The following is a 22,236-nucleotide window of genomic DNA, read 5'->3' as shown; positions in this document are numbered from 1 at the left end:
GGTGTGGTTCATGCTGCGGTTGTGGAGCTCACTGTGTGTGTGGGGGATTGGCTATGACCCCTGCACTGCAGCTCCCTGGAGAGGCCCTGCACCTCAGGCTCTGTCATTGACTAATAAACCCCCCCTGGCTGGGTTAGCGTGGCTCTCTGCTGACTGATTCTCCCCTCACTACAGCATGCTGGGCTGGGAGCAGGGCAGGCCAGTGCCAAGGAGTACAGCACCTGCAACTGAGCTGGTGCTGTGGCAGGGGGTGGACACCGCTAGGTCCAGAACAGCTCAGGAGAAGCAGCAGCAGCCTGGTGCGGTGCCCATGGCAGGCAGCCAGTTTCTATAGGCTCTGTCCAGGCCAAGGGAGCTGAGTGGAGGAAGTCCAGCCCCAGGCTCCCTGGGCTGTGATAGCCCCTCCCCCAGAGGGATGAGCCAAGGGCCACTGTAGGACCAAACATTTTATTCAGCTCCTGCCTGGTGCAGCAGCAGCCAGGCACGGCCAGCATGTTCCTAAATAAATAACCACAGCAAGTTGTCAACAGCTAGAGGAGGATCAACCCCTGGGCTCCCCCAACCACCATGGGGGTGGGGGCTAGACAGCCCCCCTAGCTCACAAACTGTTCTGGGGGGAGGGGAGGGGAGCAGCCCGGCTCTCTAAGCACAGTCTACTCAGCACCCATCTCTTAAAGTGAATTCAGTGCCGGGGAAGGTGCTGCCTGGAGGCCTTTTAGCAGGTATAAGCCAGGCCTGCAGCAGCAGCTGGCACCCTGGCTGTGCCTGGAGGTGCCCTGCACTTATGGGCCCTTGAGCAGCTGCCACTGGGGCTAGGGCTGGCCAGGCACCAGTGCCACCAATGCCCAGAGCAGGGGGGAGGGGAAAGGCTCCAGCTGGAAGCCCAGTCAGCAGGACCAGCCCTGGCCATTTGCCCAGCTGCTCCCGGGGAGGCTCCTGCCCAGCAGGGGCAGGCCGGGCTCCCAGCATTTGCCTCTTGCTTTAAGGGGGCAGGCAGGTGAGGCTCAGGCATGAGCCCCTGCCCTGGGGAAAGGAAGCCCCCAGCTGGGATTCTGCCCTGCCCTGCCCCTGCTGCTGTAGCCCCAGCAGGCTGTGCGCCCAGGGCACAGCTAGGTACATGGGAGCCTGCTGGTGCTGAATGCCCTGGCTCCTCCATACCCGAGCAGGGCAGCCAGCCGCAACAGGGCCTGGGGGAAGGACATGGCCAAAAGCCTGAGCACAGGCTAGCAGCTCCCCAGCTCAAAAGCCACCACAGACAGGGCCAGGGGAGTCAGGCACAAGGCAAGTACTAGCCTCCAGGAAAGGAGGGAGCCCAGTCCCCCCTCCTCCCTCGGAGAGCAGCTCCCTGCACAGTGCAGCCCACCTCCAGGAGTGCTTCCCCCCAGGGCCCCCCCTTCCACCTGCAGAGGATTAACACAGCAGCAGCAGCCCCGTGTTGTTTGTAAATCCAGCACCGAAGGGATAACATCTCCAGGGTGAAGGGTCAGAGTTGAGCCCTGCCTCCCCCAATCCCAGTGCCCCACTCAGCAGCCTGGCCAGAGCACACTGTAACACCCAGCAAATTCCAGGACTAAGGGCCTGCCAGCAGCTGAACAACACCCAGAGACACAGAGCAGTGGGTGCTACGAGCAGCCGGGGCCCCACTGCAGTTCACCATTGGCCCAGGCAGACTGATCGGGGGCTTTCTCCAGTACAACTTTCAGGGCACAGCAGGGACTAGGCCCCCCTCACTGCCAGTATGGGTCAGGGGGGGGAAGGGGGTGCACATGAGCTTGCCCCACCTCCAGCACAGGGATTTTGGCTCAGCTTGTTCTGAGGAGCTCAGCAGGATGGGGGGGTTGAGGCTCAAGGACTCAGCTCCCCGGGGGGGGGGGGGGGGGGGGAAAGGGTCTTGGGCAGGGCACCTGGGCTCAGGAAGAGCCTACTCCAGCTAGCACTTGAACACCCACCAGCACCAGGATTCTAGGGGCCCCGAGCCAGCTAATGCCCATGGCACCGGCGCACCTGCTTCTCCCCTGCAGCAGGCCAGGACTGACTGCAGCTGTTCCCCTGCAGGACCTAGTCAGTGACCCACTGTAACCACACCCAGGGGTTAGGGCCCCATGGTGAAGATGCAGCAGATACCAGCACAACCAGTCTCATTCCTGGGGGCTTAGCCTCCTTGCTGGAAACCACCCCCTGCCTCCTGCGCTCCTAGGCTCTGCCCCGATCTACTGCCCCAGCACGATGGTTTCCTGGGCCCAGACAGCGATGGGCCAACCTTCTCTGCCTTACAGCCCAGCAGGGGGACTCCAAGCCACAGCCTGTGCTGAGGCTGCAGCCAAAGGTGCCAACAGCAGGGGCAAGCTGGCTGGTGGGCCCAAGCCCTATCAGACTCGGCTCACAAAGGGCTCACCCTGCAGACTTGTCCACTCCTGGCCTGGGCAGGAGCCCCTGGGTGCCAGGCCTCATAGCCCAGCCTGGCACATGGGAGCAGCACAGGGCCAGGGCCTCCAGCCAACGTGACCCATGGGGTTTGTTCTGGGAAGGGCTCAGCTCACACAGCAAGTCTCTGGCTGCCCCGACCCCATTCCTGATGTCCAGGGCCCTCTCTGGTTAGCGGGTGCTCAGCGGGAAGGTCTGATTGTCCCATTGTGTCTGGGGGGCCTCGGGGGGCTGCCCTTGGGCCAGGGCCTGTGGGGCACTGCCCCCTGCATTCTCAGCCCCACCCAAATCCATTGCCCCGGACTCCTGGCTGTGCTGCAATGCGACAGGGCTCCGCGGAGGGATGCCAGCACTCGGCTGGGGGCGCTGAGCAGCTCCACGCTGAGGCCCAGAGCTGTCCACAGCTCCCCCCTGGGCCTTCCTCTGGGTGCTGTCCCATGCAGCCCCTTCCCTGCCCCCCCGCTGACCTGCGGCGGCTCCAGGCCCCTCGCTCTGTGTCCCGGGGGCTGTGGGCACTCCCTGGCCAGCATCCTGTCCAGACTTCTGGGGCAGGGGTGGGGGCTGCTCCCCCCCGTTTGCCGTGGCCCAGGGTAGCTTGGCAGGGTGTGTTTTGCGCAGCATCTCCTGCCTGAACTCATGGTTGGTCCCAGTCTTGTACTTGTGCCCCCCAAAGCCGGGCGCAGACCCCTTCCTGCCCTTCAGCGCCCGGGGGTCGGTCCCAATGTCAGCGGTGATGTTGGTGTACAGGGGATGCAGCTCCTTGGCCAGCAGCGTATAGGAGAGCGAGTTCATGCCATCCTGTGTCCACATCCTCTGCGTCCGGATCAGCAGGTCAAACCTGCAGGGTGGGGAGGAGAGTCAGCGCCAGGGCTCTGCCCAGCCCAGCCCCCCCATCAGCCTAGCCAGCGTGAACTCCCCGCCTTGCCAAGCAGCAGCGCAGGGCGGGGCCCCAGCACACTCACCGGTGCGGGTTCTCCTCGTTGCCCTGGTCGCCTTTGTGCTTCACCATCTTGTAGTGGCCGACCGATATGGGGGGGCGCGAGATCTTCATGCCAGCCAGACGCACCCTGGAGACACAGGAGCAGACGCGTCAGTGCGGCACCCAGCGCAGGGGCTGCAGGATCCGCTGCCACTCGTTGCCATGGCGATGCTGCAGCAGGGCTCTGGGCTAGATCCCTCCAGGGCCAGGGATCAGCTCCCCGGACAGCAGAGGGAGCTGAGTTCCAGCGGGTGCAGCACGAGCCAGGTTCTCTCCCCTTGGCACCCAGCGCAAGCCATGGGACAGCAGAGCACAGCCCCCAGGGACCATGGTGATGGACACAGCCCTGGCTCAGGGCAGTCACTTCGTCCTCACCCCACCAGCTCTGCTACAGCTACCGACCCGCCTCCTTCCCGCTGCGCTGGACCTACCTGAGCATGGCTGGCAATGGCACTGGGAGAAATGAGCATGCAAAGAGTCCCGAGAGCCAGGAGTGGAGAGAAGAGAGAGCTGGTGAGAGGCAGCCAGGCCCATGGGGAGGGGAGCACGCCAGGGCCAGTGAGACACGGCCATGGCGGGGGAAGCACACCAGAGCCAAGGAGAGAGAGTCACAGACCACAGGAGGGAGAGGGAGGGGGAGGGGGGCAGCACACCAGAGCCAATGAGACAGTCACAGATGGGGGGGGGGGGCGGGAAGGGGTGCACCAGGGCAATGAGACACAGCCATGGACCACAGCGGGGCTGACAATGAGACCCAGAGCGCAGGAAGCGGGGGCAGGGCCAGAGGAGCCCAGCTTGTGAAGTGGGGGACCCCAGAGGGACCTGCTGCCCAAGCGCTGTCACCGGGCTCAGCCAGAGACGCTGCTGCCAGCCCCCTGGCCCAGGCCCGTGCCAGGGGTGACAGCTAGACCAGTGCCTGCCTAGGTCCTTGAGCGAGCGCCTCACCAGCCTGGCCTGGGCCTGCTCTCCCAGCCCTAGCAGTACACAGGCCCTGCCTGACAGCTGGGCCCGGCCTGCTGCCCAGGGCCAAGGGGCGGGGGGGGAGGAAATGGCAGCAGAGATGCCTCCCACCCTGGGGAGCAGATCCTCAGGGAGACAGTGATGGGGGGCTGCACCCCAAGGCCAGGGGAGCAAGGCAGAGGCTCCACCTTGGCATGTCCCACTGAGCCAATGGGGCGGGTGAAATCACACCCCTCCCTCCTGCACAGGGGACTCGTGTGACTGATCCCAAAGGACAGCGTGTGTCACCAGCACCAGGCCGCTGATGCCAGACAGGCAGTGCCTGATGCCCGTCCCCTGGCCCAGTTACTCACCCCACAGCTTGTTAGCACACCCCTCCCCCGGAGACAGGAGCTGCACTAGCAGGGGGTGTGGGCCAAGGCCTGCTCCTTCTGACCCTAGGATTCCCTGGCCCCCAATGCTCCCTCCACAGCTCCTTCTCTTGTCAGCAGGGTCCCCGGGCGGCCAGCCATGCGTGCGCTGGGCCTGTGTCTGGGAAGGGGAGGAAGTGCCCACACCCCAGGCGAGCAGCGGGGTGGGGACGGACCTGCTAGTTACACACCCAGCACAGCGGGGGGGTGAGAAGCAGGGCGCAGGTGCAGGGCAGGTGCTGGAGGCGACTCTCACCTGGTGGCGATGTCGTCGTCCTCCCCACCCCAGCCCCAGTACTCATTGGGGAAGCCGTTCATTTTCAGATACTGATTTGGGGTGAGCGCTGACACGCCGCCGAAGTACTGGGCATACGGGAGGCTGGAGGAGAGAAGAGGAGAGTGACTGAGATGGCTTGAGGAGGGATCCTGGTTCAGAGACTACCCCCAGCAGCCAGGCCCCAGGTGCCGTGATTCCCTCGGGGAACCACCTCAGACCTCAGTCCCTGCTCTGGGCAGGCTGGCTGGGGCTTGGATACCGGGCAGTGAGGGCGTGTAGCTGCAATGATAAACCATGGTGCCACTGGCATAGCTGGTATTAACTGACAGATGCAACCAGGAGTGGACCAGCAGGGGGCCGCGGGGGCAGGACTCAGGGGCCTGGGCAGCACAGGAGTGGACCAGCAGGGGGCCACAGGGGCAGGACTACTATGGAGGATTTGGAAGAGCCCTCTGAGGGAAGGGATCAGAAGGAGACCCCACTGACCAGAAGGCATGGGATGCATTGTCCTAAGGATGGGGGTTCCATGACCACCACTCCAAGAGGAGGAGACGGGTGGTGGTGATTGGGGACTCCCTCCTAAGGGGGATGGAGTCCCCAATCTGCCGACCAGACTGGGAGCCTCGAGAAGTGTGCTGCTTGCCTGGAGCTAGAATCCAGGATGTGACGGAGTGTTTGCCGAGACTGATCAAGACCTCGGACCACCACCCCTTCCTATTTCTCCACATGGGCACCACTGACACTGCCAAGAATGCCCTTCAGGGGGTCACTGCTGAGTACATGGCTCTGGGAAGAAGGATAAAGGAGTTTGAGGTGCAAGTCATGTTCTTGTCCATTCTCCCCGTCAAAGAAAAAGGCCCAGGTAGGACTGTCGAATTGTGGAGGTGAATGCGTGGTTACGCAGGTGGTGTCAGAGAGAGGGCTTTGGATTCTTTGACCATGGGATGTTGTTTTAGGAAGGATTGCTAGGAAGAGACGGGCTCCACCTAACAAAGAGAGGGAAGAGCATCTTCGCAGGCAGGTTTGCTAGCCTAGTGAGGAGGGCTTTAAACTAGGTTTGCTGGGGGTTGGTGACCTAAGCCCGGAGGTAAGTAGGGAGTTGGATACCAGGAGGAAACACAAGGAGGAGGGTACAAGATAGGAAGAAAATTGATTCATACTGAGAAAGTAGGGCAATTGACTAGTTATCTCAGGTGCATGTACACGAACGCAAGAAGCCTGGGAAACAAGCAGGAAGAATTGAAGTCCTGGCACAATCAAGGAACTATGACGTGATTGGAATAACAGAAACTTGGCGGGGCAGTTCACATGACTGGAGCACTGTCATGGATGTGTATTAACCGTTCAGGAAGGACAGGTGCGGGAGGAAAGGTGGAGGAGTTGCATTGTATGTAAGAGAGTGGTATGATTGCTCCAAGCTCCAGTATGAAACTGGAGAAAAGCCTGTTAGGAGTCTTTGGGTTAAGTTTAGAGGCGAGAGCAACAAGGGTGATGACGTGGTGGGCGTGTGCTATAGACCACCAGATCAGAAGGATGAGGTGGACGAGGCTTTCTTCGGACAACTAACTGAAGTTTTCAGATCACAGGCCCTGATTCTAATGGGCGACTTCAGTCACCCTGACATCTCCTGGGACAGCAATACAGCAGTGCACAGACAATCCAGGAAGTTTTTGGAGAGTGTTGGGGACAACTTCCTAGTACAAGTGCTGGAGGAACCAATTAGGGGCCATGCTCCTCTCGACCTGCTGCTCACAAACAGGGAAGAACTGGTAGGGGAAGTAGCAATAGGTGGCAACCTGGGCAGCAATGACCATGAGATGGTTGAGTTCAGAATCCTGACAGAAGGAAGTAAGGAAAGCAGCAAAATATGGACCTTGGAGTTCAGAAAAGCAGACTTAGACTCCCTTAGGGAACTGATGGGCAGGATCCCCAGGGAGGCTAATATGAGGGTGCAAGTGGTCTGGGAGAGCTGGCTGTATTTTAAAGAAGCCTTATTGAGGGTGTGACGAATTGGGAATGTTCTTAATGGGTTCTTTGAATACTGAGTGGGGAGTATTGACCTGGAAAGGTTGCAGGGGAGTTTTGCTGGGACGGTCTGCATTGGGGACGGGAGACTTTCCTTGAGGACTGATACCTGAGCATGTAACATGAGAACCCAGGAGGGGTTTGGAGGCCAGGTGACACCTCTGCCCGGGAAACTGGACAAAGGGTGGGGGAGGAGCCGGGGGGAGGCTGAGGGAGATTCCGTTTGGAGCTGGCTAGGAAAATGGAGGGGAGCCCAGATGAGGCTTTAGCCTCCCAATGAGGCTCTGGCCTCCCTGCCCACCCCGCCCACCCCAGGGACCTAACTGAGGGGTCCTGTTGTCTGTACCTGCAAGACCTGTCTTGGACTGTGTTCCTGTCGTCTAAATAAACCTTCTGTTTGGCTGGCTGGCTGAGTCATGGTGAATCGCAGGAAGCCGGGGGTGCAGGGCCTTGTGTCCCCCCACACTCCGTGACAGAGGGCACAGGAACAAACCACCTCGATGTGCAGAAAGAATAGTAAATATGGCAGGCGACCAACTTGGCTTAACAGTGAAATCTTCGGTGAGACTCAAAAAGGAGGCTTAGAAGTGGAAATTTGGACAGATGACTAGGGAGGAGTATAAAAATATTGCTAGAGCATGCAGGCGTGTAATCAGGAAGTATTTTAAAGAATCATTATTGAGGTTGCAGGAACAAACCATCCCGATGTGTAGGAAGAAAAGTAAATATGGCAGGCGACCAGCTTGGCTTAACAGTGAAATCCTTGCTCGTCTTAAACACAAAAAAACAGCTTACAAGAAGTGGAAGATTGGACAAATAACCAGGGAGGAGTATAAAAGTATTGCTCAGGCATGCAGGAGTGAAATCAGGAAGGCCAAATCACACTTGGAGTTGCAGCTAGCCGGAGATGTTAGGAGTAACAAGAAGGGTTTCTTCAGGTATGTTAGCAACAAGAAGAAAGTCAAGGAAAGTGTGGGCCTCTTGCTGAATGAGGGAGGGAACCTAGTGACGGAGGATGTGGAGAAAGCTAGTGTACTCAATGCTTTTTTTGCCTCTGTCTTCACAGACAAGGTCAGCTCCCAGACAGCTGCACTCTGCAGCATGGTATGGGGAGGAGGTGACCAGCTCTCTGTGGAGAAAGTAGTAGTTTGGGACTATTTAGAAAAGCTGGACGAGCACAAGTCCATGGGGCTGGATGCACTGCATCCAAGGGTGCTAAAGGAGTTGGCCGATGAGATTGCAGAGCCATCTTTGAAAAATCATGGCGATCCGGGGAGGTCTCGGATGACTGGAAAAAAGCTAATGTAGTGCCCATCTTTAAAAAAGGGAAGAAGGAAGATCCAGGGAACTACAGGCCAGTCAGTCTCACCTCAGTCCCTGGAAAAATCATGGAACAGGTCCTCAAGGAATCAATTCTGAACCACTTAAAGGAGGGGAAAGTGATCAGGAACAGTCAGCATGGATTCACCAAGGGCAAGTCATGCCTGACTAACCTAATTGCCTTCTATGATGCGATAACCAGCTCTGTGGATGAGGGGAAAGCAGTGGATGTGCTATTTCTGGACTTTAGCAAAGTTTTTGATACCGTCTCCCACAGTATTCTTGCCAGCAAGTTAAAGAAGTCTGGGCTGGATGAATGGACGGTAAGGTGGATAGAAAATTGGCTAGATGGTTGGGCTCAACGGGTAGTGATCAATGGTTCCATGTCTAGTTGGCAGCCGGTATCAAGTGGAGTGCCCCAAGAGTCGGTGCTGGGGCTGGTTTTGTTCAACTTCTTTATTAATGATCTGGAGGATGGGATGAATTGCACCCTCAAATTCGTGGATGATACTAAGCTGGGAGAGAGGTAGATACGCTGGAGGATCGGGATAGGATCCAGAGTGACCTAGACAAATTAGAGGATTGGGCCAAAAGAAATATGAGGTTCAACAAGGACAAGTGCAGAGTCCTGCATTTAGGACGGAAGAATCCCACGCACTGCTATAGACTAGGGACCGAATGGCTGGGCAGCAGTTCTGCAGAAAGGGACCTAGGGGTTACGGTGGACAAAAAGCTGAATATGAGTCAACGGGGGGGGGGGGGGGGGCTAATGGCATTTTGGGTTGTATAAGTAGGGGCATTTCCAGCAGATCAAGGGATGTGATCATTCCCCTCTATTCTGCACCGGTGAGGCCTCATCTGGAGTACTGTGTCCAGTTTTGGGCCCCACACTACAAGAAGGATGTGGATAAATTGGAGAGAGTCCAGCGGAGGGCAACAAAAATGATTAGGGGGCTGGAGCACATGACTTACGAGGAGAGGCTGAGGGAACTGAGATTGTTTAGCCTGCAGAAGAGAAGAATGAGGGGGGATTTGATAACTGCTTTCAACTACCTGAAAGGGAGTTCAAAAGAGGATGGCTCTAGACTGTTCAGTGGTAGAAGATGACAGAACAAGGAGTAATGGTCTCAAGTTGCAGAGGGGGAGGTTGAGGTTGGACATTAGGAAAAACTTTTTCACTAGTAGGGTGGTGAAGCACTGGAATGGGTTACCTAGGGAGGTGGTGGAATCTCCTTCCTTAGAGGTTTTTAAGGTCAGGCTTGACAAAGCCCTGGCTGGGATGATTTAGTTGGGTTTGGTCCTGCTTTGAGAAGGGGGTTGGACTAGATGACCTCCTGAGGTCCCTTCCAACCCTGAGATTCTATGAAGGCAAAGCACAACTGGTGTTGCAGCTAGCAAGGGATGCGAAGGGTAGTAAGAAGGGTTTCTACAGGTATGTTAGCAACAAGGTGGTCAGGGAAAGTGTGGGACCCTTACTGAATGGGGGAGGCAACATAGAGACAGGTGATGTGGAAAAATCTGAAGTACTCAATGCTTCTTTTTGCCTTGGTCTTCACAGACAAGGTCAGCTCCCAGACTGCTGCACTGGGCAGCACAGTATGGGGAGGTGGTGACCAGCCCTCAGTGGTGAAAGAACAGGTTAAGGACTATTTAGAAAAGCTGGACATGCACAAGTCCACGGGTCTGGATCTAACGCATCCGAGGGTGCTGAGGGAGTTGGCTGATGTGATTGAAGAGCCACTGGCCATTATCTTTGAAAATTTGTGGCAATCGGGGGAGGTCCTGGATGATTGGAAAAAGGCAAAATCATGGAGCAGGTCCTCAAGGAATCCATTTTGAAGCACTTGGAGGAGAGGAAGGTTATCAGGAACGGTCAACATGGATTCACCAAGGGCAAGTCGTGCCTGACCAACCTGACTGTCTTCTATGATGAGATAACTGGCTCTGTGGATATGGGGAAAGCGGTGGACGTGATGTATCTTGACTTTAGCAAAGCTTTTGATACGGTCTCCCACAGTATTCTTGCCAGCAAGTTAAAGTAGTATGGATTGGATGAATGGACTATAAGGTGGATAGAAAGCTGGCTCGATTGTCAGGTTCAACGGGTAGTGATCAACGGCTCCATGTCTAGTTGGCAGCCGGTATCAAGTGGAATGCCCCAAGGGTCGGTCCTGGGGCCGGTTTTGTTCAACTTCTTTATTAATGATCTGGAGGATGGGATGAATTGCACCCTCAAATTCGTGGATGACACTAAGCTGGGAGAGAGGTAGATAAGCTGGAGGATCGGGATAGGATCCAGAGTGACCTAGACAAATTGGAGGATTGGGCCAAAAGAAATCTGATGAGGTTCAACAAGGACAAGTGCAGAGTCCTGCACTTAGGACGGAAGAATCCTATGCACTGCTACAGGCTGGGGACTGAATGGCTATGCAGCAGTTCTGCAGAAAAGGACCTGGGGATTGCAGTGGACGAGAAGCTGGATATGAGTCAGCAGTGTGCCCTTGTTGCCAAGAAGGCCAACAGCACATTGGGCTCTATTTGTAGGAGCTTTGCCAGCAGATCAAAGGAAGTGATTATTTCCCTCTATTTGGCACTGGTGAGGCCACACCTGGAGTATTGTGTCCAGTTTTGGTCCCCCCCGCACTACAGAAAGGATGTGGACAAATTGGAGAGGGCTTCGAAAATGATCAGGGGGCTGGGACATGTGACTTACGAGGAGAGGCTGAGGGAACTGGGCTTATTTAGTCTGCAGAAGAGTGAGGGGGGATTTGATAGCAGCCTTCAACTACTTGAAGGGGGTCCAAAGAGGATGGAGCTCAGCTGTTCTCAGTGGTACCTGATGACAGAACAAGGAGTGATGGTCTCAAGTTGCAGTGGGGGAGGTTTAGGCTGGATATTAGGAAAAACTTTTTCACTAGTAGGGTGGTGAAGCACTGGAATGGGTTACCTAGGGAGGTGGTGGAATCTCCTTCCTTAGAGGTTTTTAAGGTCAGGCTTGACAAAGCCCTGGCTGGGATGATTTAGATGGTGTTGGTCCTGGTTTGAGCAGGGGGTTGGTCTAGATACCTCCTGAGGTCTCTTCCAACCATAATATTCTATGATTCTATGACTCAGGGGCAGGGCAAGGGGACCCAGGAATGTAACAGCAGGAGCTGCGGGGGCAGGACTGAGAAGCGCCTGCCCCATGCTGAGCTGTGACAGCTGTTTTCAGTCAGATTCACACAGATTCTGTGCCATGCGCCCAGTGACGAGCAGACAGCTGCAGTGGCGGGAGGCCGTGTGGGAGGGTGGCACGTGGCAGCTCACCTGTAACCGAACTTGTTCATGGCAATGGAGACGTGCTTGGGGCTCCAGGGGTCGCAGGTGTACAGGTTGTGGTCATTCTCAGGGATGAGGTCGACATCGTGCAGGAAGAGGCAGTCCCACTCCTCGTCCCTCAGAGCCTCCTTCACTCCCACGTTCAGCAGCTTGGCCCGGTTGAAGGTGGAGTTCCCAGCCTGGAGTGGGGCAGCGCAAGGAGCTCAGACAGGCCCGGACAGACAGGAGCCCAGTCAGGTCTTTGAGGCCCCAACTCCACCCTGGGCCAGTGGGGATCCCCAGTACAGCGCCCCCTGCCTGGCGGCGGCGAGCACAGACCCACCTGGTGGATGACATAGATGCCGTACTGCAGCTGCTGGCGCTGCAGAAAGGGGTGCAGGTAGTAGAGCAGGTGGCGCAGGTGTGTCTCCCGGTTACGATGGGGGATGATCACGGCCGTACGGGAGCGGGGCTCGCAGGTCACAGGCCGGTATCTGCCCCCTTCCCTCACCGCCGGGTTCTTCTCCGCGATCTGCTTCAGCGTCGGCACCTGACTGAAGCTCACTGTCAAGGGGCCAACTGCAGGGGCAAGAGCATTGCTGGCATCAGCAGAGACACACCCACAGCCCATCACACTGGCCATGAGGCCACAGCTCCAGAGCCCACCCAGCTGAGGCCACCACACCCCAGCCCCAGTGCCGCCACTCCCACCCCCACCCACAGGCCACACCCCCAGAGAGGCATCAGCACCAGCATCCCCATCCACACACACTACACGGCCCCTCTGTACTGGTATCCCTGTCTCGCCCCCAGCCAGCCTTGGCCACTCAGACCCCTCAGCTCTCACGGCTGCCGCCCCAAACGTTTCCTCCCCACTCAGCCATTGCTAAGGCAGCCCGCACATGCTCTCAAGGACAGGCGTGCCCCTCCTCCTCCACACGCAGCAGGCACAGGCGGGGGGAGTCGGCCAGCTGGCTGCCCAAGCCAACCCTGTCAGTCGGGCTCAGGCAGATGGGTGAAGCCCGAGGGAGCCTGGCACCACATGGGGGCGGAACAAGGCTCTGGAGAGTGAGTGGCTGCCGTGAGCACAACTGTCCTTTAGGCTCATCCTTCACTGGCCAGCCAGGCCATAGGCCTGAATAGCCAGCTCTGCCCTCCCGGGGCCGGCCTGCACTCCGGCCAGGGCATCTGGGGTGCAGCTAAGCTCCATGATGGCTCCCTCCAACAGCAGCTGTGTGGGGACAGGAGTCCGCGATTTCTCCAGTCCTCACGTCTCTGTGCCCTGAGTCAGCGCTGCAGGGGGGTCGTTCACACCAAGGGGAGCCCGGTCTGGCAGGCTGAGAGCAGGGGACTGCACAGGATTCAGAGTCCCTCCCGCTCCCACGGACCCAAAGCTCCATGCCGCCACCTCTGGGGAGGAGGCCAGTGTCCGGGCGGGGCAGAGCTCCTGCCCGAACAAGGTATTGTCAGGTGGGACAGACAGCGGGACAAGCAGCCTGGGCCTCCATCTGCTCCCTGCAGAGGAGCTGGCTCCCCGGCTAGCAGCGTCGCTCGGTTCTCAGAGCAGCGGGTAGGACTGGAACGCAGGCCTGGGCCTCTCCCACTAGGTGCCCTGCTCCCTGGATGGGTCTGATGCACTGCAGCCCTGAACAGATCCCCACTGACATGCAGCCCCCTGCCTGAGCCTGACCTGGCCACTACAAGCCTGCTTCCCCATGCGGGTCTGCCCCAGGGTTGCTGTTATGGGTGCTTGGGCGTGTCTAGGTGAGTACACACCAGCTGCAAAGCCGGACTTCCCATTGCAGAGCAATGCAGGGCCTCCCGGTGGCACAGCAGCCTCATTAGCCCCGCACCGCTGCTGCTCCTGCAGCGAGCTCAGCAGGGCATCGCGTGGCACTGGAACTGGGCTCACAGCAAGTCCAGGCTACACGGCAGCTGCCCCCCAGGGCCACCAGCCCCTTGTCTTCCTCAGCGCTGCTGGCAGTGGGAGCTGGAGCCCCACTGGGGCAGAGGCGCGTTCTAGTCCTTTCACCAGTGGGCTGGTCTGAGCACTCTTGGGCACTAGCCTGAAGGTGCATCTGATGCAGCAGGCTCCAGAGACTTCTTGCTCCTCCAACCACAGACTGTGTCCTGGCAAGTCATGGATCCCAGCCTGTAGCGAGTCCCACACTGCCTGCGAGCTGAGTACCAGGTGTGCAGAAACGGGCAGGCTGATCGACCTACCCAAGATGCAATGGGTACAGAATTGCCACCCGTCAGTGGCCAAGTTCTGCTCCGTCCCTAGGTTTTTAGAGCACCCACATCACCATTCGGAGGGGGCAACGCCGCCTGGGCTATCCCCACCGGGCAACAGCACAGCCACACACGAGCTTTTACAACAGAAAACTGTAGTTGAATGAAAGTTAAGGCAAAACAATCTCAAGTGAGCTGGTGTGCGCCACCAGGCTCAGGCTGGCCCGTGCTTCCTTCCCCTGGGACTGGCGCAAGGTTCCCTCCCTGACCCACCTCTGATGGGAGACAGTCAAGGACTCCACAGCTCTCTCCATGTTTAACTATGCAAGTGCTCGGAGACAGGAGCCGACTGCCCGGCAGCTCTGTGGTGCATGGGGTCACACCTCAACCACATCAGCAAGAGGGCGTCTCTGCTGCCCTTCCCAGACACTCGGCCCACAGCAAGATGGAGCTATGAGACGTGGCAGAAGCAGCCCCCTGGAGGGCAGGAGCCTTGTCTAACATGTAACCAATAAGCCTTCTGGAGACACGTCACAGGCCATTCCCCCTGCCCGGCTCTGTCCTGCCCTACAAGGGTGCTACCCACCTCCCCCCGCCTTGCCTCTGGGGTGCTCGCTCCCCACCATAGCTTGTCCTGCACCCACTGATGGGGGAGGGGAAATACCCTGCTCGTTATTATTCCTGCTGGAAAACCACAGACTTGACTGAAAGCCAGTTTGGCTCATGTATGACAAATGGCGCTACAGAAAGGCTGAGTGAACCCCATTCCACCAGCCCTCAAGGCTCCACGCCTGCGCCCCACTGATCCCCCTGCCCCCCCGCGCCGGGCGCCACGCCTGCGCCCCACCCATCTCCCCCCGCGCCGGGCGCCACGCCTGCGCCCCACCCATCTCCCCCCGCGCCGGGCGCCACACCTGCGCCCCACCAATCCCCCCGCCGGGCTCCACGCCTGCGCCCCACCGATCTCCCACAGGACTCCTTGCCTGTGGCCCCCTGATCCCCTACCACCCTGCAGGGTTCCCATTCTGGCCCCACGCCCAGTGCACAACTTACTGAGGTAGGGCGAGCGCTCAGGGCAGTAGGGCAGGGACCCGGTGGGGCTGCCGCCTGGAGGCAGCCGGGGCAGGAGGCGACTCAGGTTGGTGTACACGTCCCGGGTGCGGGAGTAGTCGAAGACGGGGTTTGAGTCACGCCCGAAGATGGAGGTCAGGTTCCGGAAGCCGCCGAAGGAGAAGTACACCATGAAGGCAAACTGGAAGCCAATGAGCAAGGCCAAGGTGCAGGGCCTGTCCAGGAGTCTCCGGATCATGATGCCAGGAGGGAGCTCTCCTCCCCCACAAGCAGTGCCAGGTGGTGTCTCTAGCTGGTGCTGTCGAGAAACAGACATCCACACATTAACTGGGTGAGGTGCCCCTGGGCAGCAGCATGCAGCCCCCCAACTCCTCCAGCCTCATCCCCCACACAGGGTGCGAGTCTCTACTGGAGACTCCCTTCAGCGCCGGGGCCTCACCTCCTCCACCCAGCTGAGCTGGCCGGCCGCAGGGAACAGGCTGGCAAAGAACTATAAGGACTCTGGTTTAGCTCGGCAAATCAGCTTGTGACATGAACATGCCCAACTCTCCCCCCACCCCCTGCAGTGGGCGGGCAGTACAACCTGCTCCCTTCCCTGCCCAGTCCAGCCGCAAGCTGGCAAATGCCATTAAGTGAAGAATTACAGGTCCTGGTGGAGTCTCAATCTCCTGCCAAGCGCTCTGCGAACTCTCGCTGGCATTGGGATAGCGCCTGTCAGCCTGAGGGATACCCAAAATCTGCTCCTCACCCCCACCCCCGGGGAGATGCAGCCACCTCTGGAGTGAAGAGCAGCAGAATTTTAGAGGAAGGCGTGAAGCATCCTGTGTCCACTCAGAGCTGCAAGGAGAGTGGAGGGAAGTGCAACAGAAATGCCTGCATCTGGGTCTGGCCAGGGACAGACTAGTGAGATGTGCCACCGGATTAGCAAAGGCCTTTGGGGCCCCTGCAGCTGTGTCCTCTAGCACCAGGCTGGGGCACAGAATCAGTCACTCCCACCTCAGTGGAGCAGCGTCACAGCTTGCAAGGAACAGCTCTGCGTTGGAGGCGACAGACTGGCTGATCCATCCCTCTCCTCACAGGAACTGCACCCCCTGCATTCACCTCCCCTGTCTGCACTGTAGCATCTTCCTTCCCCAGGTCTGCACTGACACCTACTGCCCTGCAGCACAGCACAGCTGACATTGCCTTGGCTCCACCTCTGCTCACATCCTACAGCCTTTCTCCGCTCTGACTCTGCGCTGGGACCATGGCCTGGCTCCAGCTCCTGCCTGCTTTGCCAGTATTTAGAGGAAACAGCCCCATCTCCCCAGACTCTCACACTTCCATCAGAACCCCGTCCAGCCATGTTCCTTCTCAGCACCCCGAGGGGCTGGGATCAGCCAGCCCCACACCCTCCCCGCCTGGCTCTGCTCCTCTAGCGCCACTCGTCTGCCCCGTCAGTGTCTCCGGGCTCTGGGCACAAGAGCCTTCTTTGGGACTCCTCCTGTCTACCCCACCCCAGCTCTAAGCAGAGCATTCACACCCGCACCCAAGTCTGGCCTTCTCCACTGCTGCCAGAAGTGGCCCCTGCTGAGCCCCTGGAGGAGCCGCAGATTCCAAGGCCAGAAGGGATTAGTGCCATCACAGAATCACAAAAATGTCGGGCTGGAAGGGACCTCGGGAGGATATCTAGTCCAGCCCCCTGCACCTGAGGCAGGACCAAGTAAACCTAGAGCATCCCTGACAGGGGTTTGTCCAACCTGTTCTTAAAAACGTCCAGGATTCTGCAACCTCCCTTGGAAGTCGCTTCCAAAGCTGAACTCCCCTGAGCGTTGAAGTTTTTCCTAATATCTAACTGAAATCTCCCTTGCTGCAGATTAAGCCCATTACGTCTTGTCCTGCCTTTAGTGACCATGGAGAATGATCAGTGTCTTCCTTTTAACAGCTACTAACATATCTGAAGATTCATCAGGTCCCCCCTCAATCTTCTTTTCTCAAGACTAAACATACGCAGTTACTTTAACCTTTTCTCATGGATCAGGTTTTCTAAACCTTCTATAATTTTTGTTCCTCTCCTCTGGACTCTCATTTAGTCTGACCTCCAGTATCACACAGGCCAGAGAACTTTCCCCAAAATATTTACTTTGACCTACAGCAGACCTAGAAAATCATCCCACCTTGATTTTAAAATGGCCAATGATGGAAAATCCACCACGACCAATGGTCAAATTACCCTCACTTAAAATTTCAGGCCTTATTACCAGTCTGAATTTGTCTAGCTTCAACTTCCAGCCATCGGAGCATGTTAGACCTTTCTCTGCTAGACTGAAGAGCCCATTACCAAATGTTTGTTCCCCATGTAGGTACTTACAGACTGTGATCGACTCACTCCTTAACCTTCTCTTTGTTAAGCTAACTAGATTGAGCACCTTGAGCAGACCACTAAGAGGCATGTTTTCTAATCCTTTCTTAATTCTCTTGGCTCTTTTCTGAACGCTATAATTTATCAACATTCTGCACACAAAACTGGATGCAGTATTTCACAGGAGGTCGCACCTGTGCCAAATACAGAGGTAAAATAACCTCTCTATTGCTACCCTATATTCCTGTTTCTATGACCAATGCATGGGACACATTAGCCGCTTTGGCTGCAGCACTGCACAGGGAACTCACGTTCAGCTGATTATCCACCACAACCCCCAAATGTTTTTCAGCATCAGTGCTTCTCAGGATGGAGTCCCGCACCCTGTAAGGACGACCTAGGAGGAGGCTGGGTGCAAAATGAAGAGAAGGGAGTTTCCATTTAGGAGTTCTGCTGGCCTTGCCTTTGCCCTCACTCCGTCACATCACTGGTCTGCTCCCCCTAAGGAGATCTTCTGTCTCTGCATCGACCTGGAAACGTGCCGGTGTGACGTCCGATCCTGAGTTGCGGTGCTGCAGGAGACAGCACACAGCGGGTCAGGCCCATTGGCATATTGGTGGCAAGGGAAGGGGAGGTGGGAACCCAGGAGATTGCTGGGGAGAAGAGGGCTCAGCTCTTAGTGGGAGCACTGCTCCTCCCTCCCTCTACGATTTCTACATCTCTCATTCCAGAGCAGACCCCCGCCCGGGCTGAGGACATGGGCTCTCCTCACAAACTGCTGCTTTCAATTCAAATCAGATTGTGTTTCTAGCACTTCTGGCTAGAAAGAGAAGCTCATGAGGCTGCCATCTCCCAGCAAGAGCAAAGGGAGCTGCCACCGTCCCCCTCTATGGAGTTGTGAATTTTGAGGCCTTATCAGATCAACTGAGGGTCGATGCTTTTAGTTTTCACACCAATCTCCATCCCAGAAAGATCCAGCGGGCACGCTTCTCCCACGCAGCTAGGTGCGTCTTTGCCCCCCTCTTAAAGAGCAGACAAACACTTTGTCCTTAATCTAAAACAAGTCCTTTTTCCAAAGCAAGAGTCTCTGGCAATGCTCAGCATATCTCCCCTCCGCATGGAGCTGAACACAAAGGCTACCTGTCTCTGCAGACAAACACCTGAGGTTTAAATTATAGTACCCAGAAAGCAAACACGCCACAGGGCATCGAGGGGGGAGGTGTGGGATAACTGAGGGATTTGCTATTGTTTTCAGAGAGCCGGGTAAAAATATTTATAGACTCAGTCAAAGAATGCTGCTGCATGCATGCAATGCAGTTTAGAGAATTTGAGAGCTCTCAATAAAACGTGGCCCAGCAGCAGCAAACGTGGGTTCAGTTTCACTGCTAATCAATATGTCTGAACAACGAATATTCTCGCAGATTCAAATTTAGCCCAGCTAAGCAGGAAAAACACAAAACCCAACATCTCTCCTGCAGATGTGCCAGACCACAGAGAAGACTCCTTGCATGATTCCACTTTGCCCTGGTCAGTAGGATCCTGGGATTCAAATAGCTGCTGGGTCAACTGGGGACCCTGCTGCTGGAACATCAGACCCCTGCAGAGTTCTCCCACTAGGAACATGGGGGAACCAAGGCAACCCCCTGCCGTTAAGGAGTCAGATGTGTTGTAATTTCACCTTCAAAGCATTAATCATTCTTCACGTCCCCCTGCCCGATAGCTAAGTATTATCCCCATTTCACAGATAGGGAAACTAAGGCACAGAGTGGGGAAGAAACTTGACTGGAGTCATGCAACGAATCAGTGGGAGAGCCAGGATTCTCTCTCCTAAAGGATACTAATGGTCAACAGCTGCCCAAGGCCCCAGTCAGGGGCTGAACAGCCATGTACGGAGACACAGCTATCACAGTCTGGGCACAGCTAGGACTCACGATGCTCCCGACCTCCGGGCCTCATGCTCAGGCTGCAGCCCACACCTCACTTGGCACAAATGAAGGAGACCTGCTGCAATCGATTTTCTCACCACAGATAAGCAGAGAGCAGCATTTCACTGCTGGGGCCAGCGTAACAAGGCAGACATGGTGCAAAGCTGCCCAGGTTCGAGGGCATGGCGCACTGCTGGCTTTACAGAGTCCATGGCAAAAGGCTGCGGGTGTTGGAAAGCGAAGGCACTGAAATCTATTCCATTAATGCTTCATGCAGCCCCCGCACCAGCCCTGCCAAATCAATGCTTCTAACATCCTCCCCATCTTCTCTGCTGCACAATGCCAGCCACCCTCACCCACAGCCCACCACAAGGCACAGGATCTGAGTGCAACTGGAACCAGTGGACAGCTCCATCCACGGACACACCCTAGAGCCGTGACCTGTGTGCAAATACAACGCGCCTTCAGTACCCACAGTTCCAGCTGAAGATTTCAAAGATGCCCAAGGAAATCTGAAGCCCAGCCCCAGTGAAAGCCAGTGTTTGCCAGGGGCACTTTAGAAATAAAAGCCATGTCACAAATTAACATGACATGAAATTCCGTGCATGCCACCCTTGCCCTTCCTTGGAGTCTGTTCTAGGGACAGGAGAAGGGGCAATGCTCCCAGCCGTCTCTGATGGGCATTCGGCCCTCCAGCTCCTTAAAGCAATCATGGCCCTTCTCTTTTCCTGGTTCATTCCTCTTCCTGTTACTGGGGGGTGGGAACATTAATATTATTAAGAGAGCAGAACTGGAGTTCCTTCTCTAAGTGCTCAGGTGACACTGGGCACCTGGCATAGAGATAAGACTGGCTGTTCTGGCAGCATTCCATGTGCTCAGGAGAGTCCATTAGCCAGGAGGCAAAAATGCAACCCGTGCACGGAGAAATGTGTTCGGCCAAAACTGGTCTCACAGCTAATTGCATGAGCTGCCGTATCATATCAGACTTTGAGTGCTTGGCATTTGGCATCTTGCCTCCAGTGGAAAACAGCCCTGTCCCCGTAATGCAAGGAGGCGCCAATCCTGCAGGGCTCCACACGGGGGATTCCTTCCGCGCTGCCATGGCAAAGAGCGGGGGTCCTGAAGAGACCAGTCACTCCCATCTCTGCAGGTGCCACTGCGGACAGGAGAGCACTTCACAGAGATCCAGGCTCCCCCTAGCTCCAGCTGCGTGTGCCTCCGCCTCAGATCCAGCAGCGGGGAGTTCCGCAGGGCACCCGAGCGCCTGACACGCTGCCGGGGCTGGGCGGCTTGCACGGGACCCCTCCCCCACCCCAAGCAGCCCACTCCGGGCCCGGTCTGGCCGGACACGCCACGGGCACCACCGGGGCTGGGCCAGACGCGCCGGCCCGACAGGAGCTGGGTCAGCGCCCCGCCCTGCCAGACGCTCCCCACCCGCCTCCGGCCGCCCGCAACGCACCTGCGCCCCGCGCGCTGCGTCCCGGGGGCGGCGGGTCCCTCAGCACCGCCCAGCAGCCAGGGACACCGCCGCCGCCGCCGCCGCCGCCATCTTGGGAAAGGTGCGCTGGGGCGGGGGGCGGGGGTCGGTGGTGACGTAACGGTGGGCGGGGCCTCGAAAGTTCCACCCCTTAAAGGGCCCCTCCCGGGTAACCGGCAAGACGGGGCGTGGAGCGCGAGCTGTTCCCAGAGCTCCCAATGCCCCCGACTCACCCTCGCCCCAACCCCCTCCCCGTAACCCCTTGCCCCAGCCCCCGGTGCCCTAATGCCCTTCCCCAGAGCCCCCTCGCCCCAGCCCCCGGTGCCCTAATGCCCTTCCCCAGAGCCCCCTCGCCCCAGCCCCCGGTGCCCTAATGCCCTTCCCCCAGAGCCCCCCTCGCCCCAGCCCCCCGGTGCCCTAATGCCTTTCCCCCCAGAGCCCCCCTCGCCCCAACCCCCCGGTGCCCTAATGCCCTTCCCCAGAGCCCCCTCGCCCCAGCCCCGGTGCCCTAATGCCCTTCCCCAGAGCTCCTCGCCCCAGCCCCCGGTGCCCTAATGCCCTTCCCCCAGAGCCCCCTCGCCCCAGCCCCGGTGCCCTAATGCCCTTCCCCCAGAGCCCCCTCGCCCCAGCCCCGGTGCCCTAATGCCCTTCCCCAGAGCCCCCTCGCCCCAACCCCGGTGCCCTAATGCCCTTCCCCAGAGCCCCCTCGCCCCAGCCCCCGGTGCCCTAATGCCCTTCCCCAGAGCCCCTCGCCCCAGCCCCCGGTGCCCTAATGCCCTTCCCCCAGAGCCCCTCGCCCCAGCCCCGGTGCCCTAATGCCCTTCCTCCCAGAGCCCCCTCGCCCCAAGCCCCGGTGCCCTAATGCCCTTCCTCCCAGAGCCCCCTCGCCCCAGCCCCGGTGCCCTAATGCCCTTCCTCCCAGAGCCCCCTCGCCCCAACCCCGGTGCCCTAATGCCCTTCCCCCAGAGCCCCTCGCCCTAATGCCCTTCCCCAGAGCCCCCTCACCCCAGCCCCGGTGCCCTAATGCCCTTCCCCCAGAGCCCCTCGCCCCAGCCCCCGGTGCCCTAATGCCCTTCCCCAGAGCCCCCTCGCCCCAGCCCCCGGTGCCCTAATGCCCTCCCAGAGCCCCCTCGCCCCAGCCCCGGTGCCCTAATGCCCTTCCCCCAGAGCCCTCCTCGCCCCAACCCCAGTGCCCTAATGCCTCCCCAGTGCCCCCTTTGTCCCAATGCCCCAGTGACCTAATGCCCTCCCCCAGAGCCCTCTTTGTCCCTAATGCCCTTCCTCCCAGAGCCCCTCGCCCCAGCCCCTGGTGCCCTAATGCCCTTCCCCAGAGCCACCCTTGCCCCAACCCCAGGGCCGTAATGCCCTTCCCCAGACTCGCCCTTACCCCTGCCCCAGAGCCACCTCGCCCAACCCCCAGTGCCCTAATGCCCTTCCCCAGACTCACACTTGCCCCAACTCCTCCCCGTGCCCCTCGTCCCAACCCCCAGAACCCCCC

At 58.2% G+C, this 22,236-nt stretch overlaps 1 protein-coding gene across 4 annotated transcripts; it reads right to left on the bottom strand.

The window, feature by feature from the left end:
• Window positions 1–428: 428 nt before the first annotated feature.
• On the bottom strand, window positions 429–20,862 carry B4GALT3 (beta-1,4-galactosyltransferase 3). Of its 4 annotated transcripts, none has more exons than XM_039513057.1 (8): window positions 20,721–20,862; window positions 17,648–17,908; window positions 14,978–15,293; window positions 12,036–12,271; window positions 11,702–11,892; window positions 5,030–5,152; window positions 3,387–3,491; window positions 429–3,262 (listed from the first exon to the last, which is right to left on the bottom strand). In XM_039513057.1, the coding sequence occupies exons 3-8, from the start codon at window positions 15,231–15,233 to the stop codon at window positions 2,596–2,598; spliced, it is 1,578 nt and encodes a 525-aa protein (XP_039368991.1). In that variant the 5' UTR covers window positions 15,234–15,293; window positions 17,648–17,908; window positions 20,721–20,862; the 3' UTR covers window positions 429–2,595. The 4 variants fall into 4 exon arrangements, with proteins under 4 accessions (XP_039368991.1, XP_039368993.1, XP_039368992.1 ...); XM_039513059.1 differs by having other exon boundaries at window positions 17,720–17,908; XM_039513058.1 differs by having other exon boundaries at window positions 17,800–17,908.
• Between the last annotated feature and the right edge of the window lie 1,374 nt (window positions 20,863–22,236).

Source organism: Mauremys reevesii, linkage group 24, assembly GCF_016161935.1.
Source record: "Mauremys reevesii isolate NIE-2019 linkage group 24, ASM1616193v1, whole genome shotgun sequence".
Lineage (NCBI taxonomy): Eukaryota > Metazoa > Chordata > Testudines > Geoemydidae > Mauremys > Mauremys reevesii.
The sequence above is the reverse complement of the archived record's forward strand: the minus strand, read 5'-3'. Positions and strand labels throughout refer to the sequence as shown.

Bases quoted from the DNA above. Each gene is read 5' to 3' on its own strand.
- B4GALT3 (XM_039513057.1), bottom strand. From the start codon at position 15,233: ATGATCCGGAGACTCCTGGACAGGCCCTGCACCTTGGCCTTGCTCATT. The intron at 12,272-14,977 runs GTAAGTTGTGCA...TTGCCCCTGCAG, and splicing joins TGAGCGCTCGCCCTACCTCA to TTGGCCCCTTGACAGTGAGC. The intron at 11,893-12,035 runs GTGGGTCTGTGC...GCCCCACTCCAG, and splicing joins GCATCTATGTCATCCACCAG to GCTGGGAACTCCACCTTCAA.